Source organism: Bombus pascuorum, chromosome 7, assembly GCF_905332965.1.
Source record: "Bombus pascuorum chromosome 7, iyBomPasc1.1, whole genome shotgun sequence".
NCBI lineage: Eukaryota > Metazoa > Arthropoda > Insecta > Hymenoptera > Apidae > Bombus > Bombus pascuorum.
Window position 1 is genome coordinate 11809337 of NC_083494.1, and position 18652 is coordinate 11827988.

General features: G+C 37.7%; 3 protein-coding genes across 9 annotated transcripts; 2 read left to right on the plus strand and 1 right to left on the minus strand.

Annotated features, from left to right (window-relative positions):
* Window positions 1–40: 40 nt before the first annotated feature.
* LOC132908783 (uncharacterized) lies at window positions 41–7353 on the plus strand. Of its 4 annotated transcripts, XR_009658415.1 has the most exons (6): window positions 2876–3023; window positions 3196–3356; window positions 3449–3609; window positions 4958–5126; window positions 5564–6630; window positions 7073–7353. XR_009658415.1 is itself a non-coding variant. In XM_060963120.1 (5 exons), exons 2-5 carry the CDS (start codon window positions 3196–3198, stop codon window positions 5751–5753), a joined length of 681 nt encoding a protein of 226 aa, XP_060819103.1. In that variant the 5' UTR covers window positions 41–317; the 3' UTR covers window positions 5754–7352. The 4 variants fall into 4 exon arrangements, 3 of the variants coding, with proteins under 3 accessions (XP_060819103.1, XP_060819100.1, XP_060819102.1); XM_060963120.1 differs by lacking the exon at window positions 2876–3023 and adding an exon at window positions 41–317 and having other exon boundaries at window positions 5564–7352; XM_060963117.1 differs by having other exon boundaries at window positions 5564–7353.
* Window positions 7354–8858: 1505 nt separating this feature from the next.
* LOC132908761 (serine/arginine repetitive matrix protein 1) lies at window positions 8859–16215 on the plus strand. 4 transcript variants are annotated; one of them, XM_060963077.1, is made up of 15 exons: window positions 8859–9130; window positions 9246–9335; window positions 9469–9591; window positions 11190–11360; window positions 11541–11716; window positions 11796–11987; window positions 12055–12858; window positions 12942–13073; window positions 13148–13660; window positions 13808–14033; window positions 14122–14207; window positions 14291–14526; window positions 14594–14749; window positions 14829–15319; window positions 15402–16215. In XM_060963077.1, exons 1-15 carry the CDS (start codon window positions 9119–9121, stop codon window positions 15612–15614), a joined length of 3621 nt encoding a protein of 1206 aa, XP_060819060.1. In that variant the 5' UTR covers window positions 8859–9118; the 3' UTR covers window positions 15615–16215. The 4 variants fall into 4 exon arrangements, with proteins under 4 accessions (XP_060819060.1, XP_060819064.1, XP_060819061.1 ...); XM_060963081.1 differs by having other exon boundaries at window positions 13148–13327; XM_060963078.1 differs by having other exon boundaries at window positions 12945–13073.
* On the minus strand, window positions 15854–18293 carry LOC132908772 (DNA-directed RNA polymerase III subunit RPC4). The gene is made up of 8 exons (XM_060963099.1): window positions 18105–18293; window positions 17766–18040; window positions 17569–17695; window positions 17258–17498; window positions 17092–17184; window positions 16910–17034; window positions 16599–16835; window positions 15854–16532 (listed from the first exon to the last, which is right to left on the minus strand). Exons 2-8 carry the CDS (start codon window positions 18011–18013, stop codon window positions 16413–16415), a joined length of 1191 nt encoding a protein of 396 aa, XP_060819082.1. The 5' UTR covers window positions 18014–18040; window positions 18105–18293; the 3' UTR covers window positions 15854–16412.
* Between the last annotated feature and the right edge of the window lie 359 nt (window positions 18294–18652).

Sequence of the window (18652 nt, forward strand, 5' to 3'; positions counted from 1 at the left end):
TAGTAGAACAGGAGCCGATATTCCTCGTCTCATCCCCCCTTTTTCCCTGACTCTACCAGAGCACGGAGAGCGGTTACTTACGATTCTACAGTCAACCTCTAGACATCCACCTGTGAGGACGGAGGTGTTCGACCCCACGACATCCGGTGTGGTGACATGAACAGTGTTTAAGGAACTCGTGTGCCCCCATTTTAATTCTATTCCTTCTTAGACCCGAACATTGCGATCGATTAATGTAACGCGTGTAACCGATCATATTATCAAACGGACCGAGAAAAGGATTCAAACGCACAGTGTTAAAAACGGTCTTTCTCACGGTGAGTGACATCCTGCAGGTTGTAACAGATAATAATAACAAATTTTCATGACTGAATGTAACATCTGAAAATGGTATGTACAAATTTTAATGAAAGCTCAAAAACTTTCAATATTCTACAATATTCCATTTAAATTAAATAACATTCATTCTGATCTCCTGTTTAAAGAGAGATAAATCTCAAAACAGATTAGCAGCATTCTGAAATTTCTAAATTTCAATTTCTGCTTCGTGATTTCGCTTTTGATTAGAATTACTGCTCTTCGAATTCTAATACAGAAATATAAGAATAATCATAAAGTTTGAAGCTTTCAATGCAACACTGACAAATACAACGAAAGCACATCAATCTTCGAGCATCGAAAAAATTATGATAGACTTTGAAAAGCATTCCAAGCAGTTACGAGAAATGCGCAGCATTTTAGAAGTCATTACTGTAATCGAAATCAAATCTTACGGATTGGACTGCACGCCAAAGTTCTTCCAGGCTTTAAAATACAAAGCAAAGAAACTATGATTAGACAGGTCTCCTCAAACTAACATTTCCCTTGCTTATTGTCACAAAATTGCTCGTTCCTATCTATTTCATTGCTCCCTTGCGTTTTTGAACTACCGTATTACTCCGTTTGGAATTACAGTTACTTTTTGATTAAGTATATTACGACGAGGAAACGATCGCTAATCGTGCAGATCTGTTACAATAAAATTACAACTGAACATTCGATATTTTACGAGGCGTCTACGCTCTGTCATGCGAAAGCGATAACGAGCCCCTGACTAAGAAATCTTCGCACTGTGAACATGGAGACCAAAAAGGCGGAATTTCGAATACGTAACAACTCCGTGACAGTTATAATAATTTATTCGTGAAACTAAATACCGAAATGACTATACCGTTAACAGAGACCAAGGATGAGTAAATGTATATTCGATAAAGAACAGCCGAAGCGAGAGGAAAAAGCGTTTAGGACGATTCATCTTTACCGTTAGAAACAACCGCATGACACGTTCATGGTCCACGAGGAATCCTCTCCTGAGTGCCGGAAGCATAGTTCTTCCCAAGCTTTTTTCTATGTCATATTTCATCAAGTCTATTTCACCTACCAATTCTCGTATTACATCTAATCGTCCGAACTTCCTTGAGGCTGCTTCGCAGCTCCAGTTAGACGAGTCTCGTTCAAATTCTACCAACTGTTTCCACGATCGGTGGTAGCTTGTTAATTATTCCCGCGACGTGTTAGCATATTAACAGTACTCTCTCAACAATTACTGGGAAAAGAAGCTGCTAGCAACGTGAGAAGTTGCGGCCCGAATAATTGTTCTTGTTGATAGTAAATTACCGTGAATCCGTGAACTCGCGGAAAACCTCTATCTTCCAAGTTCAAGTGATTCTCACGTCTCTTCCAGGTGCTCGGTCTTGTCTTTTCGCAGGTTCGCCGTTATGTCATACATTGAAACGCGATAAAGATACCTCATAGATATTTATCCGAATGTCCTTACAGCGTGATCAATATCACGTGGCAATTATGCTGTATCATTGACCATTGACGTTGATGCAATGTGACTCGGCTACATACAGCTCGATCGAAGAGGATCTAAAGGAGATTTTCTCCGGAATGCTTAAAATTGATCAAAATAAGAGAATAAACGTACATTCTGATTTCTAGAGTCAAGCAATATAGAAATATGTGTCTTATCTGATTCGATCGATATAATATACGACATTGGAATATTATTTCTGGTATTACAAATTGTATAGATATTTCAGTTATATTTTCTATAAAGTAGGAATAAGGAATGCTAAAAGTAGGCAGCGCTTCCTGAAGAAACAGATACGCGATGTCAGTCACGGCCAATGACCAGCCTTGAGTGCTACCCATTAATGATTTTCTTCCTTTCCTTTTCCCACGCGCAATTTATCACTTGGCCAAACATTAAACCGCAATTTTCTACCGCATTGATTTTTCTTCTCGACTTGGAATCATCCAAATGATCGACAAATGAAAAAATGCACATCAAACGAATCTACCGATCGAGCAACTTAAAAAATAGATCGAACATTGAGGTTTCTCGCCAATAAAATTTGCAAAGTATTCGAAATTGAACATCGAACGCTATTGGGCGCATGCTATCGTGTTGCTTTCACTCGTGTTCGATTAACGACGAGAAATACATATAGCGGAAGTAATGTGGACCTGACAACCTAGAAACCCCAAACTCTGTATATACATGGAGTGCTATTGGTTACGCACGCTCGCTAATTGTTATTCTTAATTGCGCACGGTCGTCACTCTCTCGTGTCGTCCGGACGATTTTCATCGTTCGTGAAGCTCGAAAGGGAAAAAGTTTGCTCGCTCGCTCGTTTCTTTGCCGTTCGGACAGTACCCGCTGCCAACCCGTGAAACGGAACCTCTACCGGCGACTTCGCAGAAGGAAATGATAATGATAGACTAGTCAATGACTAGTCAATCGTTAAACGTTCACAAAATTGCAGACTAATAATGTCAAAGCGTGCAGCTACGCGAATCTCAATTACACACGCTCATTCGAAGAGATTCGGTGGATTTTTGCGCGACGAGTCACAAACCAGAGCCCCAGTGTCATTTACTTTTGCTCTTGACCTCGTGCGAACTCGAGTTCCAAGACCGTGCATTCACTCACACCTTCCTTCGTCGCGATGACAACACGTTCTCTCGTACGAGTTTTGGTAATCCGATTAGTAGCCAGTTCTGATTGTTTTATTCATGAGATGTTGCTCACCGGTGTAATTAGCTTTCATTAATACACCTGTCTTTGAAACGACTCTCGATACGTGAAACTATCGGTCCATTTCTACGCTTTCAAACGTGTTATTCTCATGATTTTTCTTATAATTTCAGATGTCCACGTACCTGGGTCTGATTCTTGTTATCACCACATGCGCCCACGTCGTGTATGCCAAAAAATGCGAGGGGAACGGATTAGGTTTGAAATATGTGTGGGGAGACGCGCTCACAGATCCAGCTGACTGTATAGGTCCGAATAACATGGTGTATCCCTCGTAAGTGTCCCTATATAAGAGGTTCTCGGTTAGGATTTAAAAGATGTCTGCTTTATTCGCGACGTCGTTACCAAAACGAACAACTGCCGTAGAGCCGCGATATCGAGAAGTTACAAGAATATTTGGGCGAGCAGTCGAACAGCGAGGTCCCATCAGCCTCGAACAATCGATCCTGAATTAACCAGACAGGCGCTACTGCACAATTACAAGATTACTCATGGAGATTATTCGATAGCCGAATCCTCGCGAAATGGTAAGTTGGTAAAAGTACTTGTTTCGTTTTTTCCCGTCGAAAGTAGATCGAGAGCTTCCAGTTCTGCAAAGAAATTTATGATCGTATTCGAAACGCGTTTTGGGAACGACGACGTTTTCTATTCAACTGCGAAACAATTTAACGGATCACGATCGAGTCGAGGACGTGGCTTGCTTGAAAACACGCGGAAGACGAACTTGTCCCTCTTGTTCGAAGCGCAACAGTAGTCGAGCCGGTTACTTGAATCACGAATATAATTACGAACAGCTATAACCTACATCCTCGTCGGACCTCTGTTTTATTTATTTATCCTGTGATTACTATTTTGTTCAAATATAACGCGATTCTCGTTATATCGTTCGATATTCTATTTACAATTCATTACAGTTGCTCCTTCGGGATATTATACTGTCCTTACCTGCACTTTACAAGATTATTGTACCCTATCATCGTATGTAAACATTATATTCTCGTCTATAGTCGTTTCTTTGATCAACATTCTCAGAAATTCGACGTACGTAGAATATACGTTTTAAGTCTATAAGGAGAGCTACTTTTATTGGTTTTGTGATTCTGTTATCTCTGCGTCAAGCACGATCCAACGCTTGAAACGTCAGCTTGTTCTAAAGACGGTTTAGCGTTACCAAATATCTGCAACGATTACGTAGTGAACGTTTCTAAAGTATCTTCGAAGTCGTTTGCAACGTCAGAGAAATCAACGTGCTGAAAAATCCACAAAAATCGGAACAACCGGTTGCGCGATGTACCGACACTTTGCAGCCTTGAATTATGTAGCTGTCCTTATGACACGAAAACCCGATTTCAACCGAGTACAACACCCGCCGTGCGCATATTCTCGATGAATTCCTTTTTAAAATCGTGACTCGTCGTCGATTGTTACCCGTGCCCGCGAAAAATGCATTAGTCCCTGTTCGGGAGGTTTCATTTACTGGAATCGATTCTCCGTCCTTTAGATAATGGCTGGTTGGTGCAAGAGGACGGTAATAAGGCACCGTGTTATCCGGCCAATACAGTTATCGCTCGTTCTGCTCATAACGGGATACCGGCGACCCACTCGTCGTTTCGAACACACGAACCGACAGAATTCCAAAGAAAGGGCGCCAATCTCGTAAACGAGTTACGACATCTTCTTTTATATTCTTTTCACTCTTTTTACGTAGCTCCTGAGAATTCTTTTACACGATGCTGTCTATCGTAATCGCTTGTACGAGTTTTGCGAAAAAGTTGTAGTTGTTTCTAGGTCAACGAAACTCGTAAGACTGGTACAACTTCTGATCTAAATATCAAGAAATACGTCTTTCATATGGAACAACACGTTTGTTTCCAGGTAGAGCATTTTCCTCGAAGGAGACATGTGGTTCCCCAGCCAGATTATGCAAAACGAGGTACAACACCACGGCTCCTATGTACGGAGTCAGCTTAACCAGCGGTCAGCCTGTGACCATCGTGCAGAAGTTCCCCGACCTTTTGCAGCAAGTCGTGTTCGAAGTTTGCGAGTGAGTATCGTATTACGACAATGTCGTTGAATATGTCGTTTCAAAATTCGATCATCCGTTGTAAATCTGTATCTGTAAATCAAGAGGATAGGCTCGATCGTTATCCACTGTTACTTTCTTAGCGCGTTCGATCGTGATCTGTAAATACATGCGACGTGATTCCAATTGAATTTTATTCAGACCTACCGGTAAGTCGTATCTATTCAAATGTAGCACAGTGGGCCGAACAGGTCTAACCAACGCGGAGCCTACTTTTGGAACGTTTTTGAACCGGTATGCGTCAGCGCGATTATCCAGCCACGAACTGTCGCATACCAAAAGTAAACTGCCAAGAAATTTCAATCTTCGTTCCCTCCTTCTTTCTCTTTATCGATCAAATATTCTCTATCGCTGGCTATTAATGCAAATGTCATAAAAACGTGAACGCATTGTTACAGATCGAAGGAGTGCGACGTGGTCCACGGTGAGTGCACGCAGACATACGTGCCGTACCTGTTTCTGGTGATTCCGCTTGGACCGGTGACCTTGACTGGCCAAGATTACGTTCTAGTTGAAAGCGGTTGCGTGTGCAAGCCGAGAAATTCGGCGAGCGCCACGTCGGAGCCTCCGGCAGTTCCAAGCTTTTAAACGTTCGTCGAACTCTAGCGATCAACATTGAGCGCACCAGTACACCTCTGCGCTGGAGGATATAGATCGAGATCCGCGTCGAACGTGACAAATCGGTGGAAGGTGACCCCAAGCTCGAACAACCTCGCCGAAGAACCTAGTAACCTCTTTGACGAAGCTAGCAAAGAATACTGAAACCAGTATTGAAGTCACTAGAGAATTGATTTCTCGAGAGAAATCTGCGACATGAACAATTTTCCCTGGGAATGCAACAGTACGCATCTCTCTTGCACGATGGGATAGCAACTTTTAACGCGAATCAATCATCTTTTCTAGTTTATCCAGGGTATCACGTCACGATTTCCACGAGGAACAGCTTTCTAGCCGAAGGTTCCTCTCGTTGCGACCAAAAATTTCGCGAGAAATTCTTGGTGGCTTCAGGGGTCAACGTATAGATAATTTATGTTTCGAAATAAAGACTCTCTATCGTAAATGATTCGCAACAGTCGTACATCGGTAGAGTTATTCGATTATAAAATCTGTTGATCCGTGAACTGTTTGTTTGCAAAAGAAGACATTTCGAAGATACATCGATAATTAGGCGTGCTTCACGGTCGAACAGTACCGCGCTGTTCTTTTATCGTCGTTTGTTTTTTTTTTTTTTTTTTTTTAAAGTCGTGCAAGAAAAAAAAAGAGATAAATGAAGAAGAAGATAATCTAGAAGAACTTATTTTAGCGTGAAAAAACAAATCGGAGCAGCGGCGGTCATTTCGCGGAATCCGGTCTCGGAATCCGATCGAGTTCACTAGACCTGCCCACGAGCCGGTTTCGAGCAGGTGTATAGATCAACTTGTAACAGTGCTCCGCAGGAAGTATAGGCGAGAAATTCTTTCGAAAGGTATCATAAAGTTATATCATTTGCGTCGACCGCATCGTAACAAAGCGGAAACGCTGTTAATGCGCTCCCCAGCTCGCTTCGTCCAATTCTGTTCCGTTTGTTATGAAATAAACTTCTGGAATTAATCTTCTTTGCACTGTGTGTTAGTGCAAAATACCGACGATTAATTGTTGGAGCGGTCATTAAGCGAGCGAAAGTTCCGGCTTCGACTTTTTCTCCCGTATATTACAACTCCTGGATACGTTCATTAAGAAAAAATCTCTCATCATTGTGTATGAACGAAAAAAGATGATTCTGTAACGGTAGAGCGTCGGAAAATGTAGTGCCGTGCGATCTCAATCGCAATACAAAGCGAGATCTTCAAAAGGATCATTCTTATTCCCATATTGGAGTCGGTTGAATCGGTGCTAAGATACGTCACTGGCCCGTTTATGTTTCTCAGAACCGGACTCTGAAAGCTCGCGCTGGAATCGTACCGACAAACAGGATGGACGTGCAGTCGCAGTACGAATGGACCGTACCATGAATTCCGATGAGTATAATGTACCGTTACCCGCTTTGCGGGACCCTTCACCTCGATTTACTTCACTTGGTTATTTCATAGGCGAGATCCATGCAGCGCCCAAAAGTAGCTGACTCGTATCGTTCATTCATGCCGCTCCACTTAATCATCGATAGTTTTAGATTTCTTTGGTCGAATATCCATTTTCTACGGTATTTGTGACTTTCCTATGCAATTCCAAATAGAAGAACGTCCTACTGATTCAAAAGTTAAAATATTTTAATTTAAACATAGTAGTTGAGCAAAATAATTTTCGGTTTTATATATAAAATTAATCGTTTTCGTTGATATAACACAGAAAGAAATTGAATTGAACAAATACGAATTCGCACATCGTTCTGTGCCAGTGTCGTATAGGGAAAGTGATAAATAAAGAAATGTCGAAATGTTACGCGTGCAACGAACAATTCTTTCATATCACATGTCATCTTTTGTATTTATAGTTGTAACAAGTATATATTTATAATTTATTACTAGATTTCGATGTATTATGTAAATGAATCTTTCCTTCAATTACCGTAAACCTTTGTGTCCTTTTCTCACCTCTTAAGAGCCGTCGAAAGGGAATTATTTTGATTCGACAGGCGATTGGTTTAAAAGCACCAGGGAAGAAACGGTATAAATACATACCATGAAATCTATTTTCAGCAGCTAACGGTACTAGAAAGATACGCACAGTTCACGCTGATAACCGGAAAAAATATGCAGATCAGAAAAATATCCATCTACTTTTTTCAAAGCAACTATTTGATATTCTCTCTTTACTTGAAGACACACAGTAGAAGTTGCGTCGATTTTTATTCCAACTTTTTATTAGTTTTTTAAATCAAACTATTTTTCATTATATTACAACAGGCAATAGAGTTGGATTACCTAAATCTTAAAATATGATGACAAAATCAAAATTCTTGTCAATAAATAGTACTATGATATGTTGCGTGGCCTTGCTAAGATTTTGGGGAATTTGGCGCAGTTGCAGCACGTGGAGTGCTGAAGCACTTTGTTCGCGTAACAACTTCAAACAATTCGAAAAACTAACTCGACCTTTAAACAAAGAAATATATAACAAGAAAGATTAACGTGAACAACGGTTTATATTTAAGACTGAATATTTATAACAGATTGAATATTTTAATAAAGATTTATGATTTAATGAGATTTATTTAGACTCTAAGCTCAACCCGAAGGTTCTAACGATTCAACGATTCTTATGATTCTCTCACTTTTCGGTTGCAAAGTAACCCATTTATCTGCTCGGATTTACATAATAATCTACAATTTATTTGTTATCCAATAAGATAAATTTCTATTAACTAATGCTAATAAACGTTAATTTGATTGGAACTTACAATATTAGAAAACGAGCGATTTACGCCTTGGCAATGTCCTTCTTATAGTACGAAAGTAAATACGAAATTTGAAAGTGATCACAGTTGTTACTGATAAATAATTTTGACATTTAATCAATAGATTTGTTAAATAACTTTTGTTCGTTGTCTCGGTTACGCTGCTGTACAATTAAATTCGCAGCGTTAGAATTTACTCGATTATCATACGATATATTCAAGCTAGTGGGAGCCACAGGTCTACACCAGTTCACAACAGATAAATGGAAATGTTGTCAACACTTACGAATTGTGGCAGCACTGCTTATTTCCAAGCAACTTCAACTTCCTGTTTTAACAAGATCGACGCCATGTTGGTGGATTGACCCTGTTGTGCGTCTGTGTTCATACGTGCTACGTTCTACCGCGTTTGATATTTGTATATACAAAATTGTTCGGAATTGTGCAAATAGTAAGAAGTGTAGAATTTAACTACATCTTCTTCTGATTCACATTTTCCCGTTCTTTGTTGAGAAAACGAATTGAAGAAGGCAGTTAATATCGAAGATCGTGCAATTTTTGTTTTTTGCACATTACCAAAATGATGTACACGGTAAATTCGCTAGAACATTTGTTTAAAAAATAATGTCTTGTGCTGTTAAAATCCTATCAAATTGTTGCTTTCTTCGATATTTTCGGATTAATTTGGATTAATTGCCGAATTTCAGGGGACTACCGCGTCGCAGGACACGAGGTTCAGCGATAAGGAGAAGAAACTTCTTAAGCAAATGAAATTTGGAGACTCTCTTACGCAGAAGGTAAGTATCTGAGTCCAATATCTGGTTACGTTAATTATATATATTTATATATATGTAATATATATGTGGTATATTTGGTTATGTTGATTATGCTTTTAGTTTTCATGTTAGTTACAAAGTACTTTATTTTTAGGTGGACATGAGCAAAGTTAAGCTGGATGTTATTAAACCATGGATAACTACAAAAATTACCCAGATCTTAGGCATGGAGGATGATGTAGTGGTAGAATTTGTATATAATCAACTGGAAGAAAAGGTAAGAAGTTTGTTACATTACAATTTGATTACAATTTGGCCTAAGAGATTTTAAATTAATGATACGGAACATAAAATGCGTTCACTTGGCTTTTTCCCCTCATCATAGGAAGTCGATAAATACACATTATTTCAGCACAATATTTTGTACCAGTTACAAATGCCATCATCCAAAATCTGCACAATGTGCTGACTTTGGAGATGAAAAGCAAGGAGGCAGAAACCATATTAGTAATACTTGCCTCATTGTTTTTTTCTTTTTTTTTTTTAAATTTTGATAATATATCATCGAATCTCTATATCCTGTGTATCCAATTTTTATTGATCTTAAGTATCCACTCCAAGCTATATCCTATATCAACGAAAAACTGATGTAGCTGATCCTGCAACATTGTAACATATAAAATCAATGTTTTATCACGTATGTTTGAATTCCCCGTTAGTATAAGTAGAGACCGTTGGTGGGGCTCAACCCTATTGTCCAAATGGCATTCGGATGTGCTCCTCTCTACATCCGATTGGCCGCCTTTCTATCAGCCGTCAACGCTAGCTGATGCCAGCTGGTATGTCAACGTCATCTTAGAACACTGCTGAAACTTCAACCTCAGCACTTCGTCCAGCTCCGACTCATCGTCATCAGCGGAACGGCGTATTCGCAAAAATATCGTCGCATCGTCCTGTTCCTGGTCTTCTCACCTTTATATGGAGCTCTGCCTCGGCCTTCTACCATTCTGCAGTTGTCTTCGTTGCTGCAACTACATCATCTACTAGCTGCATTGAGCATCGTCTTCGCCAACCCGTGACTGCCTCGTTCGAGGTGGTTACACTCCAAATTACAACTATGAAAGCTTTGCTGCGGCTTTCGATCATTGGACGTCTACCAATAATCGGCACTTCAAACCGGAGCGGAAGGAAATCATCGCACTCCCTATCCAGATGCTGTGGTCTTCTTACACAAGGACAATCAACACACATGGCGGATTCTCCCGAGATGCAGGTTGCTCCATTCTCCGTGCCTCCCAGCCCCATCCTGAGAGATCGAGGATCGTTACATCGTGCAGGTCGGTTCTCCAGTTAATGATTCTTCAGACATTCCGTCAATCCCAGATGCGATTGGCGATCGTGGACGATGCCGGAGGTATCTCTACTCGGTTTGACACTCTTTGTCAATATTACAGGTTGGTGGAACGGTGTTCCTTCTATTCCAAATTAATCCTTTCATTTTCAGCTAACATTTTTAACACATATTTGCAAATCCTATTTCAGCATCTACTTTAGCAGTGTTATAGAATTGAGAAGGTATCTATGTATCTGTGCTACGTGTGCGTTTATCGATGAGTATATTTTTTTCTTAGCATATTGCATATAAGTGCAGCCGTGAAACGAGCAGTTTACTGTTGATGGTAAGGTATATTAGAAATATAAAAAATGTATCTGCTTTTTCGAGGGGGAAAAGCAGTTAGTATCGACGTAGGGAGATGGACACTATAATGTTTACTCTCGTGCCAAAATTGCATAGAACTGAATTTAAAATTTTCTATTGTGATAATACATAATATATGTATAGAAAAATAAAAAACGATATTGTATATTTTACAGTTTCCTGACCCCCGAAAAATGCAGATCAACCTCACTGGTTTTCTGAATGGAAGAAATGCTCGATCTTTCATGGGTGAACTATGGGACCTCTTGGTCTCTGCTCAAGAAAGCGTAACGGGTATTCCAGAGGCTTTCTTGCAACAAAAGAAAGATCAAATAAAAAAACGTTTGGTAATTATCAATTTTTATATTCTCAATACTGTGTGAACTAATCTGATAATAGCAAAACAGTTGAGTTACTAAATTTTGACATTCAGGAAAGTTCAATTGAATGAATGCTTCTGATGCATGCAATTCAGTTTATACATTTTTCTTAATGTTTATTTATAAATAAGTGATTTATGAAAACAGGAAGAGCAGGAGAAACTCCAAGCTTCTTTGGCGGAGAAAGAAAAGGAAAAGGAAAGAGAGAAAGAAAAAGATGAAGCTGAAAGCAAGATAAAGAAAGAAGAAAAAGAACGTGGTTCTTCGAAGGAGCGTCGAAGAGATCGAAGTAGAGATCGAAGTAGAGATCGTGATAGAGACAGGTATTTCTTTGAATTCATAAAATATTACCGTTATATGTCTTTAAAAATGTTTCAAAAATACATATTTGACTACCTGCAGAAAAAGAAGTCGATCGAGAGATCGACACAGAGATCGTGACAGATCGATCCGCAAAAGACGATCTTCTTCGAGATCGCCTAGTAAAAATTCGCTTAAAGACAACGGAAAAGATATGACTGAAACTAAAGTCGAACGAGAAGATTCACCTCAACCTGAAAATGCTATACCGCTCATGCCAGTTAAGACAAAACCGTAAGTATTCTTCTTTTGTTGCTTAATATAAACTCCGGAAAGGTTATTTATCAAAATGTTTTAATAGGGAAGCCGCTGTTGCGATATCGCGATTACAAGCTAAATTAATGAGCATTGCTGATGGGAAAAAGAAAAACAATCGTACTCCATCTCCTGAATCATTGGAAAAAGCAAAAAAATCTAGATCTAGATCAAAATCACCTATAAGCCGCTCCAAAAAGTCTAGATCCAAATCGCCCAGTCGAGATTCAAAAACACGTCGTTCTCGATCACCGGCATCTAAGTCGAGGCGATCTCGATCTAAGTCAAGATCAAGACGATCTAGGTCTAGGTCAAAGTCTAGAAGATCTAAATCCAGGTCGCAGGATCGCTCAAAATCGAGACGTACAAAATCCAAGTCTCCAAGATCGCATTCGAGATCTCGTTCACGATCTAAAAAATCAAGATCGAAAAGCATTGATAGAAGTAAGTCTAGAAAATCGAGATCCGATTCAAGCGATTCAAGATCATCAAAATCTCGTTCGAAGTCACCGGATAAGAGAAAGGATACTCTCGATTCCAACAGGAAACGAGATGCAAGTACAAGCAGTAGCTCCGAATCAGAAGAAAAAGGAGCGAAAGATAAAAATGACTTCGAAATTAGAAAGAAGAAAGATGGAGTACAGGCAAAGAGATCATATAGGAAAACAAATAAGGATGACAGTGGTAGTGATAGTGACTCGAGTCGAGAAAGAAAATCAGTTCCTAAACGAAGGAGTCCAACGCCACGAAAAGATAGAGGTCGATCAAAGGATAGAGATAGATCGCGAGATAGATCACGCGATAGATCACGGGATAGGTCTCGGGATAGATCTCGAGATAGGAATAGAAGGTGACTATAAACATCATTATATATTACAGATGTTTGTTACAATAATCATTATTAAATATGACTTCCGAATTATCTGTGTTCAGGAGATCCATAGACAGAGAACGTGAAAGGAGAAGAGAACGGGAGCGAGAAAGGGAACGGGAAAGATTGGATAGATTCAGCGGTAGTCGCAGCATGCGACCTCCATCTGTGCGCAGAGCACCTAGTAGACGCCGGTATAAATTGTATTTGTTACTCATACCTTTACGTAACTAAATGTTGTACATCAACAAATTCGTAATTATTGCAGAAGCCCTCCTCGGAGAAGTCCGGCACGATATCGTCGCAGATCACCAAGTCCCGGAGATAGGCGCCGAAGAAGATCTTTCGATCGAAGACGAAGATCGTCGGAAAGAAGAGACAGACGTCGATCTCCGGATCGTCGTGATAGCAGACGTCGTTCGCCAGACGGACGGGACCGATCCCTCAGGTACGATAGATCTTCCTCTCGTGACAGATCGAGTAGGCGAGACCGTTCCAGAGACAGGGACAGAAGGGATAGAGATAGAAGATCTAGATCTAGGGATCGTAGGTCTAGATCAAAAGATCAAAGGTCATCGGTGGATCATGCGAGAGATGGAAAACGATCTCCTGATCGCTCAAGAGATGCTAAGGAGAAGACAAAGGACAAGAAAGTGGACGAAAAAATTAAAAGATCAACTGATACGGGATCGCGAAAAGAATTACGAAACGGAAGGTCTAAGTCAAGTAGCTCGGAAAGTAGCGAAAGTAGTTCCTCTAGCAATGAGGATGAAGTGACCAGGTGAGTAAACCAATTATCTCATACATTCACGTTTTGTTACAGACCTTACGATTGTCGGAGCGTAAAGCAGCTACGTTGTGTTTCCTGCTTCGCAGTGAACAAACGTTCATACTTTCTCTAATAATAATTTTCGCTGTCTGTGTGTAGAAAGTCACTAGAGCGGAAATCGTCTCAAGAAAAGCGAGAACGCGAGAGGGATCGTGAACACGCAGATGAGAAACGTAAAGAGAAGGAGAAGCCTATCAAGGAAGAATCCATCAAACGACCCGAAAAGGACATCAAGAAAGCTGAACCTGTGAACATCAAGAAACCAGATCTCAGCGTTTCTCCTAAAAAACTTCAATCTGCTACGCTTCCTGTAACTAGACACAGGGTAAGTTTAAGACAGTCATTTGTATTATGTTTGTAATATATAATATATATTTCTAATTTTGTAACTGCTTTTTTTTTCATTATTCTAGTTTTCGAAGAGTTTATCTAGAACGCCGTCTCCATTTAAAAAGACTGAAGACATCATAGCAGCGGTTAAAGTCAAACAACCATCGAAGTAAGTTTAAAGTCCTGTTCTTTCAGTACTGTTTAAAATATGTAAAGAAAATCATTTAGTTTAAGCATTTATTGTCGTTTTAGAGAAGATAACAAAGAGGAATCACCAAAAGAAGAATCGAGTTTTTCATCTGCGGATACGTTCCCACTAAAAAAGGATGATAAATCGATCAAATCAATCAAAACTACATCCGAGGACAAGAAGTCAGATCAAAAATCGTCAGAGCCAGTTCTCTTGAAAAAACCTGCAGAAGTAATAAAAAAATCGAAGAGGGAGAAACGCGATGGTTCTACAGATTCAAATGATAGTGAAAGCGAAGGTAGGAAGAAATTGAACATGCAGGAATAATATTTCTTCAATATTTTTTACATTGTTTCTCATTGCAGGTAAGAAAAGATCAAAAAAGTTAGAGAAGTCCAAGAAATCCAGGAGAGCTTCCACGGATGAAGAGAAGTCAGATAAATGTGGTTCTAGTTCAGATTCTGAAGAAGAAAGGAAGCACGCAGAGAAAACTAAAAAAATTAGGGATTCGAATCGAGGCGGTAAATTTTACATATCTTAATTTTGCAATTCTAATTCCTTTACAATTTCAAAAATTTTTAATCCCAGTGGTTTCCATAGATTCATTAGATGAACGTACAAAAGACAGAAAAGATAGTAGAAAACGGGAAATGAACGAAAACGAATCTCGTAAGCGACCAAAAAAAGAGTTAGAAGAGGAAATGAAGAAATCAAAAAGATCTAGGAAAGATTCTTCTTCGGGAGATGAAGAACAAAAGATAAGAAGAAGTAAAAGTGAAGATGACAGGTCCAGATTACGAAAATCCAAAAAAGATTCGAGTTCGGACGATGAGCCGAAAAAGACACGAAAACGAAGAGATAGCTCTTCGGAAGATGAGAAGTCAAGAACGAGGAAGTCAAGAAAGGATTCTACGAGCGAAGACGAAGGGAAAGTACGTTTGAAAAAATCTAAGCGAGACTCAAGTACAGATGATGAAGAGATTGGAGAAAAAGATGCGAAGAAAAAGAGAAAAGCGGATGACAGTTCAGACGAAGAAAAAGTGAAGAAAAAACGTAAGAAGAAGACTAAAACTAGCACTAGTGAATCAGAGGTAATTGTTTATTTCATTGAGGCTTAATTTGTGCAAAATCTAGATTTTCACTTGATTCATTATTTGTAATTTGTATTTTTAGGAAAGTGAAGTAGAAGAAAAGAAAAAGAAGAAGGATAAAAAGCACAAGAAACATAAGAAGCATAAGAAACATAGAAAACATAAAAAGAAGAAGGTTGCAGATTCTGACGAATCTGATGTAAGTGAAGGTAATACAGAAGAATTAGAAAAAAAACTTCGCGAGAAAGCATTGAAATCGATGAAGAAAGGACACAGCATAGAAGGAAGTGATTGAGGTGTTGTGCGATTTATCGAGGGTGTGTTACGTGTGTGTATTTCTGTATTACAATGCACTTGCTCTGATTGTATCACGAATACATTTCTGTTTATTATTATCGTTAAGTAGGATTTTATCGTGTCACATTTTTTGTGTACAATAAGTCTGACGTTACTAAACAGATCCATCACTTAGATGAAGAAACCTAATTTTTATGACCCTAAATATTAAGATTACGAAGTTGAATACAATAGCTGTTTTTTTTTTTTTTTTTTTTTTTCCTTTATTAGCGAACAAAAGTAGTTATTATCGTAGGAATAATAATTTTTGTGCCACTTTAATGTATGATTTTTACATCTTTTAAAGTTGACACAACTAAGGAAATACATGGTTTTTGTAGTTTATAAGTTTACAAACTAATTATCATTTTATAGTGCATTGATAAATTTAATTTCTAAATCTGATTTGTGTAAAAATAATTTTTCATTGAATTATCTATTATTAAGCCAGAAGCATAAATTGCGTCTTGGAATAAAATATTAACGTACTTTATAAGGAATCACGCCTTCTTGTTGACGTATTCACTCACATAAATTATATAATAAACTTTATTCTACAATTACTGTAAATTTATTTAAATTTATGAATTATTACTGGATTTGTTCGTGACATGACATTCACGTATACTGTAGTATTGAAAATACATGATTTTCGAAAAATTCGTTTTTTGTATGTTAAATAACATAGCTTTCATCACATTTACAAATATTCCACATAATAAACAATATATAAGATCTAATTATATTAAACATTTATTTATAATTTGGCCAACATTGATTCCCAATCAGGCGAACATATCAGCGTATTGGCTACTGGACCTAAATTAATAAGATCACCGATTAAATTTTCGGTATCCACTTTTGCGGCAATAAGATCCTGCAATATTAATTATTATTATTATTATAACTTCATCCAATATTTGCGACCATTTCAGATACGTACTTGCCGAAAACTAAGATGTGACCCAACATCAACAATTAAGTTATTTTCTCCCAGTAATAAGCGTGCTTTACCCGATTTCAATATCTGTAACTTCCCTAAAATACCAGGTTTTAAACTATTTAAAGTACAAAATTCCGTTTGTTTACTTTCATTCCCTTTTTCGTAATTTGCAATATTTGATCGAGTTGGTCTAGTGTCTTCTGCATCACCTACTAAACCTGGTAAACAATCTGGAAACTGTACTAATCATTTAGCGAATTATATGTGAAAATGAATATTACTTTTATTTCATTTTTAATAGAATTCCTTACCTGCATTAAAATATATGAGTGTGCTTTATTTTCAATAATCTTAGGAATGTTTTCTAAAAATTCATCTTTTGTTTCTACATCAGATTTGGGTATCTTAAGTTTACTTTCCTTCTTTGATGGTAATACTAAAAGTAATGTTATTATCATTATAGATCAAAGGAGGAAAAAAGAATTATGCTTACCCTCTCCATTTTCCAAAATAATGGGTTTCCTATCTATTTTTTCTTCCTTCTCTTTTTCAATTGGTACTTTAGTGTCTTCTTTGTATAACTTTCCTATAATAAGTAAAAATCAATAAAATATGATTTTTTTTAAAATAGTTACTAATATCTAGGAGGTAATAAACACCTTTGATCATTGGCAATATAATTGGTCCATTATCAAAGTTTACAGGTTCTCTATCATCGATGAAATCATCTCTTAGCAGTAATCTCACTTTTTCTTCTTCTTCAGCTTTATCAACACTACGGTTCAATTCTAATTTTGGTTTTTCTAGACATGCTTGAGCGCTTCTGTCACTATCCCTAGAACCACCGCTATAGCGTTTTCCTGGTGTACTCACTATTCCGGTAGACCAAACGCCACTAGACTACAAACACATTTTATATAAAATATTGTAATATAAAGTTATATTTATCAGAAAAATATTTTTATTATACTTGAATCAGATTGCTAGATCCCCTTCCACGTCCTTTGTCGCGTCCTCTATCTGCAGTACCTTTGCCGCATCCTTTATTATGATCTCTACTTTTGCTTGTCTTTGCAGAATCATTTTGCGTTAAGTCTCTAGAAAATAAGCATCGTTTCATTAAATTCATAAACTCAATCATTAATTCCTCTTATAAAGTTGACTTACTCTTTTTTCTTAGTTCTCTGAGCATTTAAATTTGGTATATATAATTTTTTAGATTTCTCAGTCTTAACGTTACCCCCCAATGTTAAATCTCTTGGCAAACGGAAAGAAGTTAATCTAGTAGTAGCTGATAAACCAGGTTCTGTTTTAATGTTTTGTATAGGTACAGGGAGAGATGTCCCAGGTTCTACCTTTATTTGGATATTGGATGGAAGTGAATTGCTTGCATTGCCAGACTTGTCAGAAGACATTTTCAATTACTACAAATCAATTAACAGCTAAAATCAAATATTATATATTAGTTATCGATAAAAACAATGTAATTTTAAAATATATTCTCACCACGAAGAAGTATATAAAAGGTTTTACTACAATGATATTTAAACACAGCACATCACACATAACCTCTAATATACATAGTAATCACAAATTTTATAAAATGTCTTTTATCAAGACACGTAAGTATCAATAAATAAATACGTCATTATAATACAAAATTTCATTGAACGTCTTTTGCTATGTAACTTATAAATCTTCCGGATCCATGACACACACGTTATACTATGGCGCATAGATCGCACGTGCTTTACTATACTCCTCCATTTTGTTTTGCATACAATGTTTGAAATGCATATTTATTTCTGCATGCATTTTTAGTTATGAGTATAATTTTAATTTGAAAACAGAGATGATATATTAATAGATAAAAGATAATTTATAATTTATTTTAAAAGATAATTTATAAAGATAATTTATTTCGACATGTTCGTCTGTTGTGACATGTTATGTACACATATCCTATTTCTAATTTAAAAGGCAGTCATTCTTTTACAGAATAAAACCATGTGAGACAGGTTTTGTAGACAATTTTGTATTAAGAAAAACTTCAT